The sequence below is a fragment of the Callithrix jacchus genome, chromosome 11 (genome assembly GCF_049354715.1).
Source record: "Callithrix jacchus isolate 240 chromosome 11, calJac240_pri, whole genome shotgun sequence".
Classification (NCBI taxonomy): Eukaryota; Metazoa; Chordata; class Mammalia; order Primates; family Cebidae; genus Callithrix; species Callithrix jacchus.
Genome location: NC_133512.1, coordinates 100,118,881 through 100,139,897, shown reverse-complemented (window position 1 = coordinate 100,139,897; position 21,017 = coordinate 100,118,881). Strand labels below are relative to the sequence as shown.

Sequence of the window (21,017 nt, the reverse complement as noted above, 5' to 3'; positions counted from 1 at the left end):
ACAACTAGAAGGTCAGTGTGATATACCAGATATTTGGAGTGATTTTTTTTTTAAACGAGGAGCAAGCAATATATTTTAAAGTATCCTTAAATAACAGGGAGAGTTCTCTTTAAAGTTCCTCAGGAATGGTCAGTCATGGATCCAAGATGACATTTACTGAGTCTCCACATTTGAATTCCAAGATCAAAATCTAGTTACTGTTATAAGCAACAAGAATCAAAGAGCAACATCTCCTTGCTACACAGGATAGAAGACTCCTTATTGCCACACAGATGAATTCTTGATTCGCAAATACCCATAAACCACATCTCTACCCAGTGTGACTGAAAAAGGAAAGGGAAGATTAGCTTGTCTAAGTATTGATATAAATATACTCAATAACTCCAGCTGCATTGTAAAAGACTTTTAACATCTCTACAATGAAACAAAAGCATTAACAGATATTCTTCTTCCTAGAACATGAGCAATGTTTTCCTAGAAAAAAGACACACATAAGCTCCAAATCGTTCTTCAAGTGGGTGAGAATGGCCTATCATGATTTAGACTTGTTCACAGGGCTTCATTTGTCATCCATCTTTGGGCTGTAATTGTGAGCTTAAAAATAATCAACATTTTCCACCACCTGCAGAACATCATCTGCACTTTGAGTTCATTTCCTCAGTGTTCCCTACAGAGTTCCATCTGCTTTACATCCCTTATTTCCCTACACATGAGGAAAGCTGCTTATGCTACCTGAACTGCATACATCGCTGACGTTATGGAATGCTTCAAACTAACATAGCCTGCTGTGGTGAGATGGCTTTTCTATAGGAGTCTAGGCTTACAAAAAGGCACGAAGTATTCCTTATATAGTGCATGGTAGGGGAGAAAAAAGGCAATGACAGCCAATTCCTAATAAGTTATGTCAGAGAGATCATAATTGTGGAACTTCTAAACAAAACGATGATCTATAATTGTATGGTCTTCAACGTACCAACCGGGAAGACTAATGAAACTTTCAAATGAATGCTCTTACAAATGACTAAAAAACATTATATTATAAGCTAACATTATGTTCAGTGTTCCTGCCTGAATGTTTTATAAACAATTTTGTAGCAGTTAATACTCTAAATAACTAGATGTTGTAACTAAGAAATTTCTTCTTTTATAATTTATTCAGCAAAGTACACATAGCTCTTATAAAATGACCAATATTTGCTAGTTTCATTTATAAATCTGAATGTTTATATAAAGTTTACCTGAAATAAGATACATCTCTTGTTTTCATATGAAGTATTTCGTGTGTGTTTCCAGTACCCCAATTAAGAAATATAATTTCAAGTATCAAATTAAAGCTTATGGCCGGGTGCGGTGGCTCACGCCTGTAATCCCAGCACTTTGGGAGGCCAAGGCGGGTGGATCACGAGGTCAAGAGATGGAGACCATCCTGGTCAACAAGGTGAAACCCCGTCTCTACTAAAAATACAAAAATTAGCTGGGCATGGTGGCGCATGCCTGTAATTCCAGCTACTCTGGAGGCTGAGGCAGGAGAATTTCCTGAACCCAGGAGGCGGAGGTTGCGGTGAGCCGAGATCATGCCATTGCACTCCAGCCTGGGTAACAACAGCAAAACTCCGTCTCAAAAAAAAAAAAAAAAATTAAAGCATATATAATTTTCTATTTCTACCCCCCTTTCTCAATTCTTGGAATATTTTATTGGTATTTGTGTTCTTAAGCTTTACAAAAGTGACATCATGCTGTAAATGTCCACTTACTTGCATTTTCTACTCAATGTTCTGATCTTGAAATTCACTCATGTTTGTTAAATATACTTCTAACTGTTTTATTTTCAAGTATTTTATAATACTCAATTGTATAACCATAGCTCAATTTATTTTCCACTCTTGTTGGCTGGTTTTTATTTACTACAGCAAACAATATTTACAATATTTTTAAGAATTCAAGAGTTCAAGAATTCCTTTAGGATATGTAACTAGAAATTGTTATGGGATTTTCTCATCTTCATATTTATTTGTTATTCCAAATTATTTTCCAAAATAACTGCAAGAGTCAGGGTATAAGCGTTAATACCCTCAAGAACTCTGGATACAGTCAAATAAGTATTTGCCAAACTGACAAACATAAAATAAAATCTCATTGTAGTTTTTCTTTGTATTTCCCTGGTTACAGTGAAGATGTGAGTTTCCCTGAGTTGACTGACCATGTGGTTTACCCTTTTGGGAATTGCTGGTCTATGTTTCTTGCCCATTTTTCTTTTGGGTTATTTCCCTTTTTGTTAACTACTTGTAGAAGTTCTTTATGCTTCTGGACACTAATATTTGTTAGACATATATCTTACAATTATCTGTTCTACTCTGTGGCTTAAATTTTCACATTCTTTATGGGATCTTGATCAAGAGAGTTTAATTTTAACAAAAAACGTATGTACCCATTTCTCCCATTAGAGTGCTTATCTTACACTTTCTTTAAGAAATAATAGAAGCAAGGTGCGGTGGCTCATGCCTATAATCCCAGTACTTTGGGAGGCTGACGCAGGTGGATCACCTGAGGTCAGGAGTTCGAGACCAGCCTGGCCAGCATAATGAAACCTGTCTCTACTAAAAATACAAAGAATTAGCCAAGAGTTGTGGTGGGTTCCTGTAATTCCAGATACTCAGGAGGCTGAGACAGGAGAATCACTTGAACCTAGGTGGAAGTTGCAGTGAACCGAGATTGCATAACAGCACTCTAGCCTGGGCAACAAGAACAAAACTCCAGCTCCTAAATAAATAAATAAATTAAATGTTATTTTATGCTCTCCTCTATGGACTTTGAAGGTTTACATTTCATTAGGCCTTGAATCCATTTGGAACTGCTTTTTATGTAGGGTTAAAGACAAGGGTCACATTTTATTTTTTCAACATGAATAAAGAATTTTAAATTTCCCATAAATATCTAAAACCAGGTTGAATTTATATCAAGTTTACACATATACATAGACTTTGCTTTAAGGTTTTAAGAATTTTTGGCATTATTCTAATTGGCTGTGCGTATACCAGACCTACTTTAATAATGATTCTTGGTAGGCCAATTCTCTCTGCAGTGTTCTTTCTCAACAATGTCTTGGCTGTTCTTGGATCTTGGCTCTTGAATACAAATTGTTAAACCAGTTGTTCAATTACATTTATGTACACATACAAATTATTAGGATAATGATTGAAAATGGAATTAATTTACAGGCTATGTTATTGATTCTTCCAATCCTTGAATATGGAATATTTTTTCATGAGATTCTTCTTTCATATTATTCATTGCAGTTTTAAATTTCTCCTCATAAAGATCTTGCATATATTTTGTGAGATTTTATTTTATTATATCATGTTATATTGGTAAAATCTTGTATTTTCTCATTAGTTGTTATTGGAAATATAATTGATTTTTGTATATTGCTCTTACATTGAATAATCTTTATCAAGCTGCAGACTTTCCTAATAGGGTTGAAAATGTATCAGCTCTCTATCTTCTCTCCAATTCTTAGGATGATGATTATTATTTTGTTTTACCTTATTCTCATGACTAAGACCCCAAGACAATGTTGAATAGGAATGGTGACTACAAGCATTCCTCTTTCTGATGAAAGAAAAGATTCTAATATCTTGTGACTAATTATTTGAACCTTCTATTATGTTAAAGATCTTTTATTCCTAATTTTTTTTTACACACATATAGGGGAATTACAGTTTATTTCTATGTAGCCAATTTTGTTGAAATTATTCTCCATTATTTCCAGTGTATTTTCTTAATGTAACATATTACATTAATTATTTTTTTTTAACACGGAGTCTCACTCTGTCACCAGGCTGGAGTGCAGTGTGTAATCTCAGCTCACTGAATAGTCTAAATACTACAAGTATAAACCAAACTTGAATAACCCAAATTTCTAAAATTAAGAATTCAAGCCACGTGTGGTGGTTTATACCTCTAATCTCAGTACTTTGGGAGGCCAAGACACAAGGATTGCTAGAAGCTAGGAATTCAAGACCAGCCTACCAGCATAGGCAATATAGGGAGACATCCATCTCTACCAAAAAAAAAGAAAAAGCCAGATTTAGTGGTGCATTCCTGTAGTCTCAGCTACTTTGGAGGCTAAGGTGGAAGGATCACTTGAGCCCAGGAGGTTTATGCTGCCGTAAGCTATAATCAAACTGCAGCACTCCAGCTTGGGTGAAAGAGAGGAGCAAGACCCTGTCTCAAAAGGAAAAATAAATGAGACTATGTCTTCACAAAAGAATTGGCCAGGCATTGTGCTTCATGCCTGTAATCCCAGCACTTTGGGTGGCTGAGGTGGGAAGAGTTCAAAACCAGCTTCGGCAACATAGTGAGAACCTGTTTAAAAAAAAAAACAAAACTATTTAAAAAGAAGAATTCAATAAGATATAATTTATCTATCCTGATAATCAGGATATATAACATAACTGAGGCAGTAAATTCAACGAACCATAGACACATTTCTCTGTAAAGCCATAGTTGATAAATATTATTGGCAAACCCATCTTTATTGGATCATTCTTATCAGCATACAAATACATTGTAATGATTGCCTTTTTAAAAATAAACAAAATCTATTCTCATCATTTACCTTTTGATGAAAGAAATGGCTTGAAAGAAAAATCTTTCTTTTTCTTCCTACTATCCCTTCAAAACTGATCTAATTAGTCTTTCTTTCACATTGGTCCCTGGAAAGCATCTTGAGACGATCATATTACCCATACTTTTGATAAATTCAATAATTAATTTAGTCCTCATTTTACTTAACATTAAAACACCACTTAAGTCCATTGATGAGTCACTTTCTGTTGAAACTGATCACATGGCTTTCTCTGTTTTTACTCCCACCTCCTTCTCTAGCTAATCTTGATCTCCTTGTTGGCTCCTTCTATTTCCCACAATTCCTCCCACCTTGGTAAATGGTACAATCATTTGCCTGGGTAAATATTCAGTCCAAAATCCTCACAATAATCCTTGTTTCATTTTTTTCCCCTGATATGTCTCATCCAAAACATTACCAGATCTTTCTGGCTGTATCTTTAAATGATATATTTAACTTCCACTTCTCCATCACCTCCACTGCTACCATCCAAAGTCCAAGTGACCATCTCCCATGAGCTAAAGCAGCAGTTCACAAGTCATCTCTGTGCTTTCATTCTTGCCCTGCTCATTATTGACCACACTTGAGTGAGAACTACACCTAGAACACATCAATCAATCCAATCACACTACCGCTTAACTCTTTACTGTGGCTTTCCATAGCATGTAAGATAAAATCCGAAGTCTTTAATATGCCTCGCAAGAAATGACAATATCTGTTCCCTGCCTTTTTGTCTTCCATCATTTCCTACTTTTTTCTCTCTTTATTCTATCCTGTCAAAACAACCTGCCAGATTATTCCTGCCTCGTGGTCTTCACATTTGCCATTAGCTCAGCCTAGATTACTCTTCCCACTGATCTTTGCATCACTCGGAAATTTGCTCAAATATTAGGGCTTTCCCTTATCAATCTGCCTGAAATGGTCTCTCTCGCTCCTCAATCATTCTCTTTCCCCTTACTAAGCTTTTTATCATAGGAGATATAAGTAAGTAAAATAAACGTTTTAGTTATTTATTTGTTTTCTGCTTTCCACAGTTGAAACTAGACTATAAGTTGCCTGACATAACAGATTTTATGTATTTTTCATTGCTATAAATCTAGAACTCAGATAAATGGAGGCATATTTTGAGTAACTAGATATATCTTTTCAATAAATGCCTATTGAAGACATTCCTGAGTTTGAAGAAATGATTTTTAAAATATGAATTAACCATTTATCTCCACCAGTTTTTGACAGCCACACCTATGATGATGTGCTAGGCCTTTCAACCTATGCTGCCATCTTATAGGTCCCTCTTGCAGAACTTTTCATTTCTGATTCATCCAGATCCTTCATTTCTATTTACAGAATTCCTGTGGTCTCCATGGTGTGTGTGCTGAGAAATAAGAATAAAATTGTTCTTACCACCTTCTCTTGCTTCATGCGGCACATCCCCATTCATCTGTCGTGGTTCACAACAAATGCTGTGTCATCAGGTTGCTCCACAGCTTTCTCAAGCTGGGTTATATGGACCTTTTATTTGGACTCACGATATATCTCCATTTTAGCACTTGTTTCTAATTTGTAGTCTTGAGTTTAATGTCCTCTAACTGCCACTGGACCATAAGCTCACAGAGAACAGGAAAACAAGTGTTTTTCATCTCTGTGTCCTCAGAGCCTAGCACTACTAGATCAGATCAGGAACTTAATAAATGGTTTGTGGACGCATGAATGATTACATTTTATTACCAACTTAGGACATTTTTGATGGAATAGGTTATACATTTTTGCCATGTTTTAAAATCTCAAATAGTATCTATATATTGCCCCTCACCACCCAAAATGAGTGCAGCGCTGTGGAAAAGACAAGAAAATTTTGATGTTTCACCAAGCATAACACCACTGGGTCAAAGAGATACAGTGTAGTAAAGTAAAAACACACTCAGTCCAGAATTAGGAGGACACATTTCTATTATTTTGCCACTAACTGTTAGTATTATTTGGTATAACCCACTTATTTCTCCTAAGACTTAGTTTCTTATTTTCTACTAGCAGAAAGTCAAGGTGGGTGCTAAGATGACATTATTTTGATATTATTTGATAATCAAAATTTTCACATAAGAACATAGCTTCCTTTAAGTGGTAGGCTTGTTTCCTCTGGATACATGCTTCTATAAGACTGCAAAGTTTTAAGTTTTGAAAAAAACAACTCTTACTGACGCTATGGCATTTAATGAGAAATCCTAGCTCACATCTTGCTCATAGTTCATGTTCAAATGTTGGTGGATTGAATCAGAATAATAGCATTAACACTTTTATGCCCAAAGAAAAGAGACAAAATTATTAGGATACAATTGCTAAGATGCAGGAGAAATTTAAAGATTTAGAAAATGGAATTTATTAGTTTTATTGAGCAGGCAAAAGCTTACATGCAATATAATAAATCTTAACTGAAGAATATGTCATAGGTTACCACCTACTGTGTTGCTGTGAGATTTGACCTAGAAAGATCCAATATCACCTGTGAAAAGTAGCTACAGTAGATGATAAGGCAGCTAAGGAATTCAGACTACACATTGTATGTTGGCCACACCCAGTCTAGCAAGATTTATCTGCCCATTTTATTTTAGAAAGTTTATGATGTAATATTTCTTTTTTCAAAAAAGGATAATTTCCAAACAAATATGAAAAAGGTGGAAAAAAAGCTCTCTGATCAACAAATTGCATATTGTCTGAAAAGCAAAAATAATACTTAGCTGCAAATACTGTGTACTGGACACACACAAAAAATTGTCCATTAGATTCAGCTCAGACTTTTATTAAAATGTGCTATATTTAGACATGCTCTTTAGTGTGAACTTCAGACTGTATATAAATAACAGAGGAAGGAATCAGGGAACAGCTGTAAATATATAATTAAGAAACTGGTTACATTCTGGAAGGAATTGTTTTTGCTTTTTTCCACTGGTCGTTTTCTGGCTTTATCAGTTCCTGGCCAGAGCTCCAGCCATGCAAGGAATTGAGTTCTTGAGAAGTGAATTACTTGAGGATTACAGATAGGTTGAGAATATGGGGTCAGTGGTGTAGGCAGCAGAGGGACATTTCTAATGTGCTCATGTCAACATAACTACAGTGGTTAATCTTGAGGGCCCGTTATTGCCAGGGACAGAAACAGGTCTCCAGAGTATGTTCCATATCTGCCCAGTGTTTCAAATATACCATTAAATCAGCAGTATTTACAACAAAATACAATGTGACAATTAAAAATAGGTGATTACATGATGAGACAGAGACCAAATTCTCAGTAGTTCCACAAGACGTTTTCATAACATAGTAATCCAAGGGCAGTATTTTAAAAGCATTAGTTCATCACTGGCTTCTTTGTGAAATGAAACTTAGAAATTTAAACTTTGCTGTTCACACAGTAGTTTCTGTTTACATTATACACATAAGCGATAACACATACTATATAGACACACTAAATATGGGAATAAGAGTCTTAACTTTTCTACTTATGATACTAGCAAAGGAAAACCTATACAGTGTAAATACCCATTTTGTTCTAGATGTTAGGCACATGGAAAGTTGTTGATATCCTGTAGTCCCAGATATCTGTGAGGCTGAGGCAGGAGAATCGCTTAAACCTGGGAGGTGGAGGTTGCGGTGATCCATGATTGTGCCACTGCACTCCAGCCTGGTGACAGAGCAAGACTCCGTCTCAAAAAAAAAAAAAAAAAAAAAAAAAAGATTTAATGGCTCTTCCACTGCCCTAAAGGTTGAGTCCCAGACCAGGCAGTCTTCATCACAGACGTGAGAGCCCTTGGGCCTTAAGGGAACACTGGAGGTACTCTAGCAATACTCTCTCTGGCCTGTGGTGGTGGTACCACAGGGTGATGCTTTTTGCCTTTGGAAAGGAGAGAGGAGTGGGAAGGACTGCATCTTGTGGTTTGACTGCCAGCTCAGCCACAGTACAATAGAATGCAAGGTGGAGTTCTGAGGTTTTTGACTCTAGTCCCTGATTCCTGGAGGATGGCAACTCTGGACACACCTAGGACCTAGGGTAACTCATCACCTGAAGGGAAGAACACAGGCCTGGCTGGTTTGCCACCTGCTGACTGTAGAACCCCAGGACCTTGAACAAACACAGGCAGTAGACAGGGAGTGGTTACAGCAGGCCTTGGGCAACACCCAGTGCTGCGCCAGCTTCAGGTCTGACCCAGCACAGTCTTAGTGGTGGCAGCCAAGGGGTACTTGTGTCACTCCACCCCCAGCATTAAGTGGCTTAGTACAGAGAGAGACACTCCATTTGTGTGGGAGGAAGAAGAAAGCAAACTAGAGTTTTCACCCAGTAATCCAGAGAATTCTTCCACATGTTATCCAAGACCATCAAGGTGGTATGTCTATGACTCTGCAAGAACCACAGCATTACTGGCCTTGCAGTGTGCCTTAAAGCTGTTACAGCTTAGATCACGATACCCAAGTCCTTTTGAATATCTGGAAAGCCTTCCCAAGAAGGATGGGGACAAACAAGCTGAAACAGTGAAGACGACAATAAATACCTAGCTTTTTAATGCCCAGACACCCAAGAGCATCTACTAGTATCATCACCATCCAGGAAAACATGACTTCACAAAATGAATTATATAAGGTACCAGGAACCAATTCTAGTGAAACAGAGATAGGTGACTTTTCAGACAGAGAATTCAAAATAGCTGTTTTGAGTAAACTCAAATTCAAGATAAAGCAGAGAAGGAATTCAGAATTCTATCAGGTAAATTTAACAAAGAGATTAAAGTAATTATATATCAATTAAAAATACTAGTTATATATCCTAGAATTATTATTATTTTTTTTTTTGAGACAGAGTTTCGCTCTTGTTACCCAGGCTGGAGTGCAATGGTGTGATCTTGGCTCACCGCAAACTCCGCCTCCTGGGTTCAGGAAATTCTCCTGCCTCAGCCTCCTGAGTAGCTGGGATTACAGGCACACGCCACCATGCCCAGCTAATTTTTTGTATTTTTAGTAGTGACGGGGTTTCACCATGTTGACCGGGATGGTCTCGATCTCTTGACCTTGTGATCCACCTGCCTCAGCCTCCCAAAGTGCTGTGATTACAGGCTTGAGCCACCGCGCCTGGCCTATCCTAGAATTATTAATCTATTTTTAATTATTTTAACTAAAAGAATCAAGCAGAAATTCTGGAGTTGAAAAAGGTAATTGGCATACTGAAGAATGCATCAGAGTCTTATAATAGCACAAGTGATCACGCAGAGGAATTAGTAAGCTTGAAGACAGGTTATTTGAAAATATATAGTCAACGAAAACAAAAGAGGAAATAATAATTTTTAAAAATGAAGCCCATCTACAGGATCTAGAAAGTAGCCCCAAAAGGGAAATCTAAGAGTTATAGGCCTTAAAGAGGAGGTGGAAAAAGAGAAGAGGTAGACAGTTCCTTCAAAGTGTAATAACAAAAAAATACTAGGGATAGATATCTATATTCAAGTACAAGAAGGTTATGAAACACTAAGCAGATTTAACCCAAAGAAGACTAGCTCAAGGCATTTAATAATCAAATTCCAAAAGGTCAAGGATAAAGAAAGGATTCTAAAAGCAATAGGAGAAAAGAAATAAATAGTAGGCAATGGAGCTCCGGTATGTCTTGCAGCAGTCTTTTCAGTTGAATCCTTACAGACCAGGAGAGAGTGGCATGACATATTTAAGGTGCTGAAAATAAAAAGAACTTTTACCCTAAAATAATATATCTGGTGAAAATATTATTCAAATATGAATGAGAAATAAAGACTTTCCTACACAAACAGAAGCTTAGAGATTTTATCAACACCAGACCTGTCCTCTGAGAAATGTTAAAGGGAGTACTTCAGTCAGAAAGAAAAGGATATTAATGAGCAATAAGAAATCACCTGAAAGTACGAACTCACTAGTGGTATTGAGTACACAGAAAAACATGGAATATTATAGTCTAGTAACTGAGGTGTAAAATACTGATTCTAAGTAAAAAGACTAAATGATGGACCAATCAAAAATAATAACTATAACAATTTTTGAAGACATAGAGTACAATAAGATATAAATAGAAACAAAAAACCATTAAAAAGCAGAAGGATAAAGGTAAAACATAGAGATTTTATTACTTTTGCTTGTTTGTTTATGCAAACAGTGTTAGTCATTATCAACTTAAAAGAATGGGTTATAAGATAGTATTTAAAAGCTACATGGTAATTACAAACCAAAAAACATAAAATGCATGCACAGAAAATAAAAAGTAAGAAACTAAATTATACCACCTTCACTAAAGAAAGACAGGAAGGAAGAAAATACCAAAAAAAAAAAAAAAAAAACTAGTAACAACATGGCAAAAGTCTTCCTACTTATCAATAACAACATTGAATATAAATGAACTAAACTCTCCAATTAAAAGACATACAGTAGCTGAATAGAGGAAAAAGAAAAACTCAATGATCTGTTGCCTACAAGAAACACACTTCACCTATAAAGAGACACATAGACTGAAAATAAAGGGTTGGAAAAAGATATATTCCATGCCAATAGAAGCCAAAAAAGAAAAAGAGTAGCTATACTTAAATCAGACAAATTAGATTCCATGACAAAACTGTAATAAGAGACAAGGGTCCCTGTATAATGATAAAGGGGTAATTTCAGCAAGAGGATGTAACAGTTTTAAATACATATGCATTCAACACTGGAGTGTCCAGATATGTAAAACAAATATTATTAGAGCTAAAGGAAGAATTGGGCCCCAATACCATAATAGCTGAGGAATTCAACACCCCCCTTCAGCACTGTACAGATCTTCTGGACAGATAATCAACAAAGAAACATCAGACTTAATCTGAACTGTAGACTGAATGGATTTAACACATATTTACAGAACATTTCATCCAAAGGCTGCAGATCACACATTCTTTTCCTCAGTATGTGGATAATTCTCAAGGATAGACCATATGTTAGGTCACAAAATGAGACTTTAAACATTCAAAAAATTAAAATAATATTAAGCATATTCTTTGACCACAATGGAATAAAACTAGAAATTAACAACAAGGAATTTTTGACACTCTACAAATACAGGAAAATTAATATATTGCCAAATGGGCCAATGAGTACATTAAGAAGGAAATTGAAAAATGTCTTGAAAAAAAAAGAAAAAGAAAAATGTCTTGAAACAAATGATAATGGAAACACAGCATACCACAATCTACATGATACAATAAAAGCAGTACTAAGAGGGAAGCTTATAGCTATAACTGCCAACATCAAATAAGAAGAACAACTTCAAATAAACAACCTAGTAATACAGTGTAAAGAACTAGAAAAGCAAGAGCAAACCAAACTTAAAATTAGTAAAAGAAAGAAATGATAAAGATCACAGCATATATACATAAAATTGAAATGAAAACAATACAAAAGACCAATGAAACAAAAAATTGGTGTTTTGCAGTTAAACAAAATTGACAAACTTTTAGCTAGACTATGAATAAAAGATTCAAATAAATAAAATTGGAGATGAGAAAGGAGATATTACAACTGATACTACAGAAATCAAAAGGAGTATTAATGGCTACAATCAGCAACTATATGCCAATAAATTGGAAAAGCTAGGAGAAACAGACAAATTTCTAGACACATACAACCTATAAGATTTATCCAGGAAGAAATCCAAAACCTGAAGAAATGAATAACAAGTAACAAGAACAAAGCCCCCCATAATAAAAACTCTGCCAACAAGAAAAGCATGCCAGGCACGGTGGCTCATGCCTGAAATCCCAGCACTTTGGGAGGCCAAGGCGGTTGGATCACTACCAATGTTGAATGTAAATGGCCTAAATCCTCCAATTAAAAGATACAGAATGGCAGAATGGATAAAAATCCATTAGCCAAATATCTACTGTCTTCAAGAGACTCACCTAACACATGAGGACTCACATAAACTTAAGCTAAAGATGTTTTTCCCCCCCCCTTGGTGATTCTGGCAATGCAATTTATTAAATAAAATTAAAAAGTGACTATTCCCATGAAAGATTGCATCAAAAACTAGTTTTGAGAAAGAAGATGAAAGGCTCAATCTCTAACTCCTGGATGCCAGGAAGCAGAGTTTTTCAGAATCAAAAACAAATGAAGAGCTCACAGCCCCACCCCTCAGAGTCACATAAGTTGGTATTGTTGATTGTAACTAATTCATGATTTAAGCCTTTTCTTTACCCAAAATTAAAACTAACGACATAACACTCTCCAAAATACAAATACCCTGAGATAGATCAACAGAAAAATACCACAATTCTAAACATATATGCACCTAACACTGGAGCTCCCAAATTTATAAAAGAATTATTACTAGACCCAAGAAATGAGACAGATGGCAACACAGTAACAGTGGGGGCTTCAATACTTCACTGACAGCACTAGACAGTTCATAAAGACAGAAAGTCAACAAAGAAATAATGTCTATAGCTCAGGTACTGTGGCTCACGCCTGTAATCCCAGCAATTGGGAGGCTGAGGCAGGTGGATCATCTGAAATCAGAAGTTCAAGACCAGCTTGGCCAACATGGCCCATCTCTACTGAAAATACAAAAAATTAGCCAGGTGCACAGGTGGGTATTCCCAGCTACTTGGGAGGCTAAGGCAGGAGAATCACTTGAACCCTGAAGGTGGAGGTTATAATGATTCAAGATTGTGCCACTGCACTCCAGCCTGGACAAGAAGAGCGAAACTCTGTCTCAATAATAATAATAATAATAATAGACATAAACTATATTCTAGAACAAATGTACTTAACAGATAATTACAGAACATTCTACCCAACAACTGCAGAATATACATTCTCATCTTCAACACATAGAATGTTCTCCAAGATAGACCATATATGATAGGTTACAAAACAAGTCTTGATAAATTTAAGAAAATCAAAAATATATCAGGTATTCTCTCAGACCACAGTTTAGTAAAACAGGAAATTAACTCCAAAAGAAACTCTCAAAACTGTACAAATACCTGGAAATTATATCGCCTCTTCCTGTTCCTGTATGATCATTGGGTGAACAATGAAATCAAGATGAAATTTTAAAATGGATCTGAATGATAATAGTGATACAACTTAACAAAACTTCTGGGATACAGCAAAAGTGGTGCTAAGAGGACAGTTCATAGCATTAAATGCCTACATCAAAAAGTCTGCAAGAGCACAAATAAAAAATCTAGGTCACACCTCAAGGAACTAGAGAAACAAGTACAAACCAAATGCAAACCCAGCAGAAGAAAAGAAATAACAAAGAACCGAGCAGAACCAAATGAAATGCAAACAAAAAAAATACAAAAGATAAATGAAAAAATCTGGTTCTTTGTAAAGATAAACAGAATTGATAGACCATTAGCAAGATTAACCAAGAAAAAAGGAGATCCAAATAAGCTCAATTAGAAATGAAATAGAACACATTGCAATGAATACCACAGAAATATAAAAGATCACTCAAGGCTACTGTGAACACCTTTACAAACTAAAAATCTAGTGTAGATGGATAAATTCCTGGAAATATACAACCCCTGAGATTAAATCAGGGAGAAATAAAGATTTTAAACAGACCAAAAACAAGGAGTGAAATTGAAGAAGCGGTAATAAAAATTGCCAACAAAAAAGTCCAGAACCAGGTGGATTCACAGCTATATTCTATCAGATATTCAAAGAAGAATTGGTACCAATCTTACTGAAACTATTCCAAAAGATAGAGGAGAGAATTCTCCCTAATCATTCTGTGAATATAGTATCGCCCTAATACCAAAACCGGGAAAGGACATAACAGAAAAGGAGAATTACAGACCAATATTGCGGATGAACATAGATGCAAAAATCCTCAACAAATTAATAGCTAACCAAATATCCACAGCATACCAAAAAAATAATATACTCTTATCCAGTGGGTTTTATACCAGGGATGCAGGAATGATTTAACGTACACAACTTAATAAATACGATGCATCACATAAACAGAATTAATAACAAAAATCATGTGAGTATCTCAATAGTTCAGAAAAAGCATTTGACAAAATCCAGCATCCTTTTATTATGAAAAACTTCAGGAAATTGGCATAAAATGGACATACCTCAAGGTAATAAAAGCCATCTATGATAAACCCACAGCCAATGTTATACTGAGTGGGAAAAACTTAAAAGCATTCCCCCTGAGAACTGTAGTAAGAAGAAGATGCCCACTCTCACCACTTCTATTTAACATAGTACTGGAAGTCTTAGCCACAGCAAGCAGACAAGAGAAAGAAATAAAGGCATCAAAATTTGTAAAGAGGAAATTAAAATTTCACTGTTCACAGATGGCATGATCATATACCTAGAAAACCTAAAGATTCATCCAAAAAACTCCTAGATATGATAAACTAATTTAGTAAAGTTTCGTGATACAAAACCAACATAAATTAGTAGCACTGCTATACACCAACAATAACAAGCTGAGAAACAAATCAATAACTCAATCCCTTCTACAACAGCTTCAAGTAATAATAATAATAATAAAATAGTTAGGACTATACCTAACCAAGGAGATGAAAGATCTCTACGAAGTAAACTACAAAACACTGCTGAAAGAAATCATCAATGACAGAAACAAATGGAAACATATCCCAGTGCTCATGGATGGGTAGAATCAATATTGTGAAAATGACCATACTGTCAAAATCAGTCTACAAATTGCAATTCCCATCAAAGTACCATCATGATTCTTCATAGAACTATAAAAAACAATCCTAAAGTTCATATGAAATCAAAAACAAGCTTGCATAACCAAACCAAGTCTAAACTAAAAGAACAAATCTGGAGGCATCACATTACCTGAATTCAAACTATACTACAAGGCTACAGTGACCAAAACAGAATGGTACAGTTATAAAAATAGTCATATAGATCAATGGAACAGAATAGAGAATTCAGAAATAAAGCCAACTGGTCTTTGACAAAGCAAACAAAAACATTAAGTAGAAAAAGGATACCCTAGTTCAATAAATGGTGCTGAGAGCTTTGGGAAGCCACATGTAGAAGAATGAAGCTGCATCCTCATTGTTTACCTTCTGTAAAAAATCAACCCAAGATTGATCAAAGACTTAACTCTAAGTCCTGAAACCATAAACATTCTAGAAGATAACATCAGAAAAGTTCTTCTCAACATTGGCTTAGGCAAAAAGTTCTTGACAAAGAATCCAAAAGCAAATGCACCAAAAACAAAGATAAATAAATGGGACCCAATTAAACTATAAGCTTCTGCACAGCAAAATAAAATCAACAGAGTAAGGAGACAACCCACAGTGGGAGAGAATCTTTGCAAACTGTATCTGAAAAAGGACTAATCCTCCAGAATCTACAAGAAATTCAAGCAAATCAGCAAGAAAAAAAATCCCATCGAACAGTGAGGAAAGGGCATGAGTAGAGAATTCTCAAAAAAAAAAATATATATATATATATACAAATGCCATGGTGGTTTGCTGCCTCCATCCCCCCCGTCACCTATGTTAAGTATTTCTCCTAATGCTATCCCTCCCCTACCCACCCACCCCCAATAGGCCCCAGTGTGTGATGTTCCCCTCCCTGTGTCCATGTGCTCTCATTGTTTAACACCCACTTATGAGTGAGAACATGCAGTGTTTGGTTTTCTGTTCTTGTGTCAGTTTGCTGGGAATGATGGTTTCCAGCTTCATCCATGTCCCTGTAAAGGACATGAAAACTCATCGTTTTTTATGGCTGCATAATATTCTATGGAGTATATGTGCCACATTTTCTTTATCCAGTCTATCAGTGACGTGCATTTGGATTGCTTAAAATATAATAGTAATTATAAAAAGATACACAAATGGCCAAGAAACATATGAAAAAATGCTCAGTGTCACTAATTATCAGAGAAATGTAAATCAAAACCACAATTAGATACCACCTGATATGGTTTGGCTGTGTCCCCATCCAAATCTTATCTTGAGTTATAGTTCCCATAACCCCCACTCTGTGTCATGGGAGGGACCAGGTGGAGATAGTTGGATAATGAGGGTGGTTTTCCTAAGCCTGTTCTTGTGATAGTAAGTTAGTTCTCATGAGATCTGATGGTTTTATAAGGGGCCTTTCCATCTTTGCTTTGCTCTTGTTTTCTCTATTGCTGCCCTGTAAAGAGGTGCTGTGCATCATGATTGTGAGTTTCCTGAGGCCTCCTCAGCCATGTGAAACTGTGAGTCAATTAAAACTCTTTAATTTGTAAATTGTCCAGTCTCAGGTATTTCTTCATAGCAGCATGAGAATAGACTAATACAGCAAATTGGTACTGGGTAGTGGGGTGCTGCTGTAAAGGTACCCAAAAATGTGGAAGCAACTTTGGATCTGGCTAAAAGGCAGAGATCTTACCTAGCATATTCCAAATTTAAACTTTTATTAAAAAACAATTTTAATATACTTGAGGATTTAAATATATTTAATATGCCTTAATCCATTGCAGAATATTCTTGTTGATGTTAAAGTTGGCCCTTCTTTGGCCCTGAGTGTTTTTGAACTGCCCTCAGTCTCTAATTGCTTATTTTGTTCTACTGGGATATGTTCCTGGCTCCTCTTTCATCTTGCACATTTCCAACTGTGGAAGCCATCATTTCTCCAGGGATCCTAGTTTTATCTTAGAGGAAATAGTATTTAGTGATGACAGTCTGGTGTATGAGGTTAGTCCTTGTTTAACAGGAGCTTTTTCAGGGCACAGAGGCAAGACATGTGCCACATTTAAAATTAGATAACATTATCTTAGGTTCTTAGTGATGCTTCTAACTAAAATTTAAAAGTATATGAAGCTTTAATTTAACCTTATCTATTTTATATCTGCTCCTTTTCTTGCACTGAAATTTTCAGGGTCAAAATCACCAAGATAATTACTCACTTGCTTTATCCCACATGTACAGAACATTTCAATAGCAGAGAATGCAATGTCTAATTCTGCCTAAAAGGTCAGGGTGAAAAGAACATTTGTTGACAAGATGAGGATACATAATCTGATTAGAGAAAACACCATGTAAGAAGACCCAGAAGCTTGAGAGGGAGCATAGTTGATTTAGGAAAGAGAAAATCCTGTTCCACCGGGGGAATGGTGGATCACAAAGTCAGGAAAAAGTTGGAACATAATGAGCCTGATATGTAACGCTGTAGATGTTAGAGCACCAACCAGACAAGAAGCTACTTTTGTTTTGTTTTGTTTTCAGGAGATATGTTTGTTTTCAATAAAAATATTACTTTCCTATTTTGTCTTCAGAAGAACTTAGGGATGAGAAAAGAGCAGGGGTTTTTTTAAGGATAGCTCTCCTTAACTCTGTTCTATACCAGCTCAGTGAAAAGACCAGTTAAGTGGAGCTCAATTATTTTCTGACATTTGGAGAAGTATTTGCATACTAATGATCCAGGGTCCCGGTTGTTTTTCTCCCCACAGAGGACAAAGTGTGGACCATAGTGTCTCATGACTTGCAGATGCAGACGACTGTGGTCGGCTACAACCCAGAAAAATACTCAGTGACACAGCTCGTTTACAGTGCCTCCATGGACCAGATAAGTGCCATCACTGACAGCGCCGAGTACTGCGAGCAGTATGTCTCCTATTTCTGCAAGATGTCAAGGTTGTTGAACACCCCAGGTAGGCTGAGAATGGAATGTTACTTTTAATTACTATCTCAGCTGGTGCTTGGAATTACCTAAACAATCCAACAGGTGTGGTTCATTATCTTATAGTCCAGTCTTCAGTGGGAAGGAAACTGTAAATAAGTAAAATAGAATCCTTTGGCTTGTTTTCTGGGGAATGAAGCTAAGGAAGAATGATTTTGAAGAAAAAGTAGTCCATTGTTTTAAACTTGTGGATTTTAAAATTTTATATGCATATATGTTTCTAGTGCTTAATTATCAGTAGTGGCTGTGGGACAAAGTTTATCAGAGCTCCCTGTGAACATTCAAGCAATTCCCTTCGAGATCTTCAGGTATCTTTATGGTAAAGAGGAAAGCATTCTAAAGGTTGTCTGCAGCCAAATAGATTATAGAATAGCAATAGAATTTAGAGCTCCTTCTTTCCAGTAGTCACTTCATGGTATCTGTTTGACTCCAAGAACTCGAGCTGGATTTATTTTTCATGATGGCCAACTTCTGGCGATGTGCTAGTGTGTGTGGGTGTGCACATGTAAGCACACATATATGTGTGTGAAAGACCGTGTCAGGTACGTGGAGAATAGAGAGGTTCCAAAAGATATACTGGAAATGACTTTACTGCAACAAGTCTCATATGCTCTGGGAATCTTGGCAGTAAATTGGAGATGTTGTCAGAAAACTGCATCTCTGTGTCTGTAGTAAAACACAGTGGAAATAAACATGTGCTTCTAGTAAAGGAAACATGAGTTCATAATTTCCAACCTTACAACTTCCCAAGTACGTGACTTTGGTGGAGTTAATTGACCTCTTTTTAACATTTTCTCTTAATTGACAAATAAAATTGTCTATGTCTATCGTGTACAACACGTTTTAAAACATATATATATATATATATAGTGGAATGGCTAAATCAGACTAACATATATTAGTCTTGCTACATATATTCATTATTTTTTATGAAGTCCTTAAAATCCACACTTAACAATTTTCATGATACAATAAATACATTGCTATTAACTATTGTTACCACATTGTACAATAGATCTTTTGATATTAAGCCTCAGTTTCCGTGTCTTTTTCTGTCAAACAGAAATCATAATGCCTACTTCAGGGTGATGGTGAGAATTTCAGGAGGTAATATACTAAGCACTTATAGGGCTTGATAAACTTAAGGACATGATTAAGTAGTAAGTAGTGTATTGATTTTTTTTTAAATTCATGTTAAGCAACTTTGTGCTATGTCAGAGACCAAGGAGCTGTTGGATGCCCCAAAACAGCAATGAATTGAAAGCAGTGTTGTAGGGAGTAGTTTACAGAGAAGAGTTATAAGCAAGTAGTAATACGGCTCCAATGACTGGAGGAACACTAGAGTTCTTATTCTCACGCCGAATTAGGTAAAACGACCTCGAAAGAAGGCAGGAAGAAGAAAACAGCTCTCCCATACAAAGACAGAGAGGGGGGATTCCAATGAGAGAAAACCGTGTGTGTGTTGGAAAAGCGGCTGCTTCTATGAGGAGGATGGAGGAGGTAGTACCTGATTTGCATAGAGCTCAGAGGATTGGTGTGACCAGGCATGTTATTTACCACATAGTCGGCCAAAAACTGGCCCTCCCACCCTAGCCTTTCATATGCAAATGAAGGGTGCCATGATGCTCTACCCAGGTGGAGCTGTGTCGGGGTGGCCATGTTGCCAGGTACAAGTGAGAGCAAGGGCAAGAGGAGGGAAGGAATTGCCCTGTTTCGGTGGACCCAGTTTCTAATGGCTTGCATTTGCATATCAAAGCTTGCCAGCCTGACTCTGAGACCCTGCACTTTCCTGCTAGACAAGAAACGTTTCTGGAGCTGCTTTAAAAGAAACAAAAACCTTCCAAGGACCCCTTTTCCTCTCTATCCACCTAAAATAATTTCTTAATAACTCCTACAACATTGTGAAAATCTGAGTGCTTTCTATGTGCAAAGCCTTGTGCTAGAATTTTAGACAGAGTATCCTCTAAGAAATAAGGTTGGAAAGGAAGGGTGGGAGTAGACTGGGAAGGACAGTAAATGCTGTTCCCTGGAGTTGGGACTTTATCCTGAGGGCCAGTACTTCTCAGGCTTTAATGGCCATTATGATAACTGGTGAGTTAATAAAACCGAGTTTGCTGGGCCCCATTCCCTAGGTCTCGGGTGGTGCTTGAGAATTTGTATTTATAATGAGGGCTATGGACTGAAGTATGTTCTTCCAAAATTCCTATTAAAGCCCTAACCCCCAAAGTGACTATATTTGGAGATTCAGCTTCTAGGAAGTAATTAAGATTAAATGAGGTCATAATAGTGGTATCCTAATCCTATAGGATTGGTGGCCTCAAGAGAAAAAACAGAAAGAAGTCTTTCTCTGGGTCATGTGAGGACATAGCAAAAAGGTAGCCACTGGTAAGCCAGGAAGAGAGCCCTTATCAGAAACACAATCAGCCAGCACCTTGATCTGGGACCTCCCAGCCTCCAGAACTGTGAGAAAGTAAATTTGTCACTGAAGCCACCCAATCTATGGTATTTTGTTATGGAAGCCTGAGGAGTCTAATACAGTAGGGTCCCAAGTATTAGGGACCCTACTAATATTGCTGGTCTAGAGACCATGCTGAGAACCAGCACAACTCTTTTTTCTATTTACTTTCACTTCTCATAGCTGTGGGTGTATGTGTATTTTAACTGGATTCTGTTTCCAGCATTAGGAAAAGTC

At 36.5% G+C, this 21,017-nt stretch overlaps 1 protein-coding gene across 1 annotated transcript in view; it reads left to right on the top strand.

Moving 5' to 3' along the window:
* The window catches only part of CNTNAP2 (contactin associated protein 2), a 2,303,447-nt gene that overhangs the window by 1,485,595 nt on the left and 796,835 nt on the right, over positions 1-21,017 (top strand). The window contains exon 14 of the mRNA XM_078343568.1: positions 18,096-18,296. Within this exon, the coding sequence (XP_078199694.1) occupies positions 18,096-18,296 (201 nt within the window). The remainder of the gene's footprint in view (positions 1-18,095; positions 18,297-21,017) is intronic.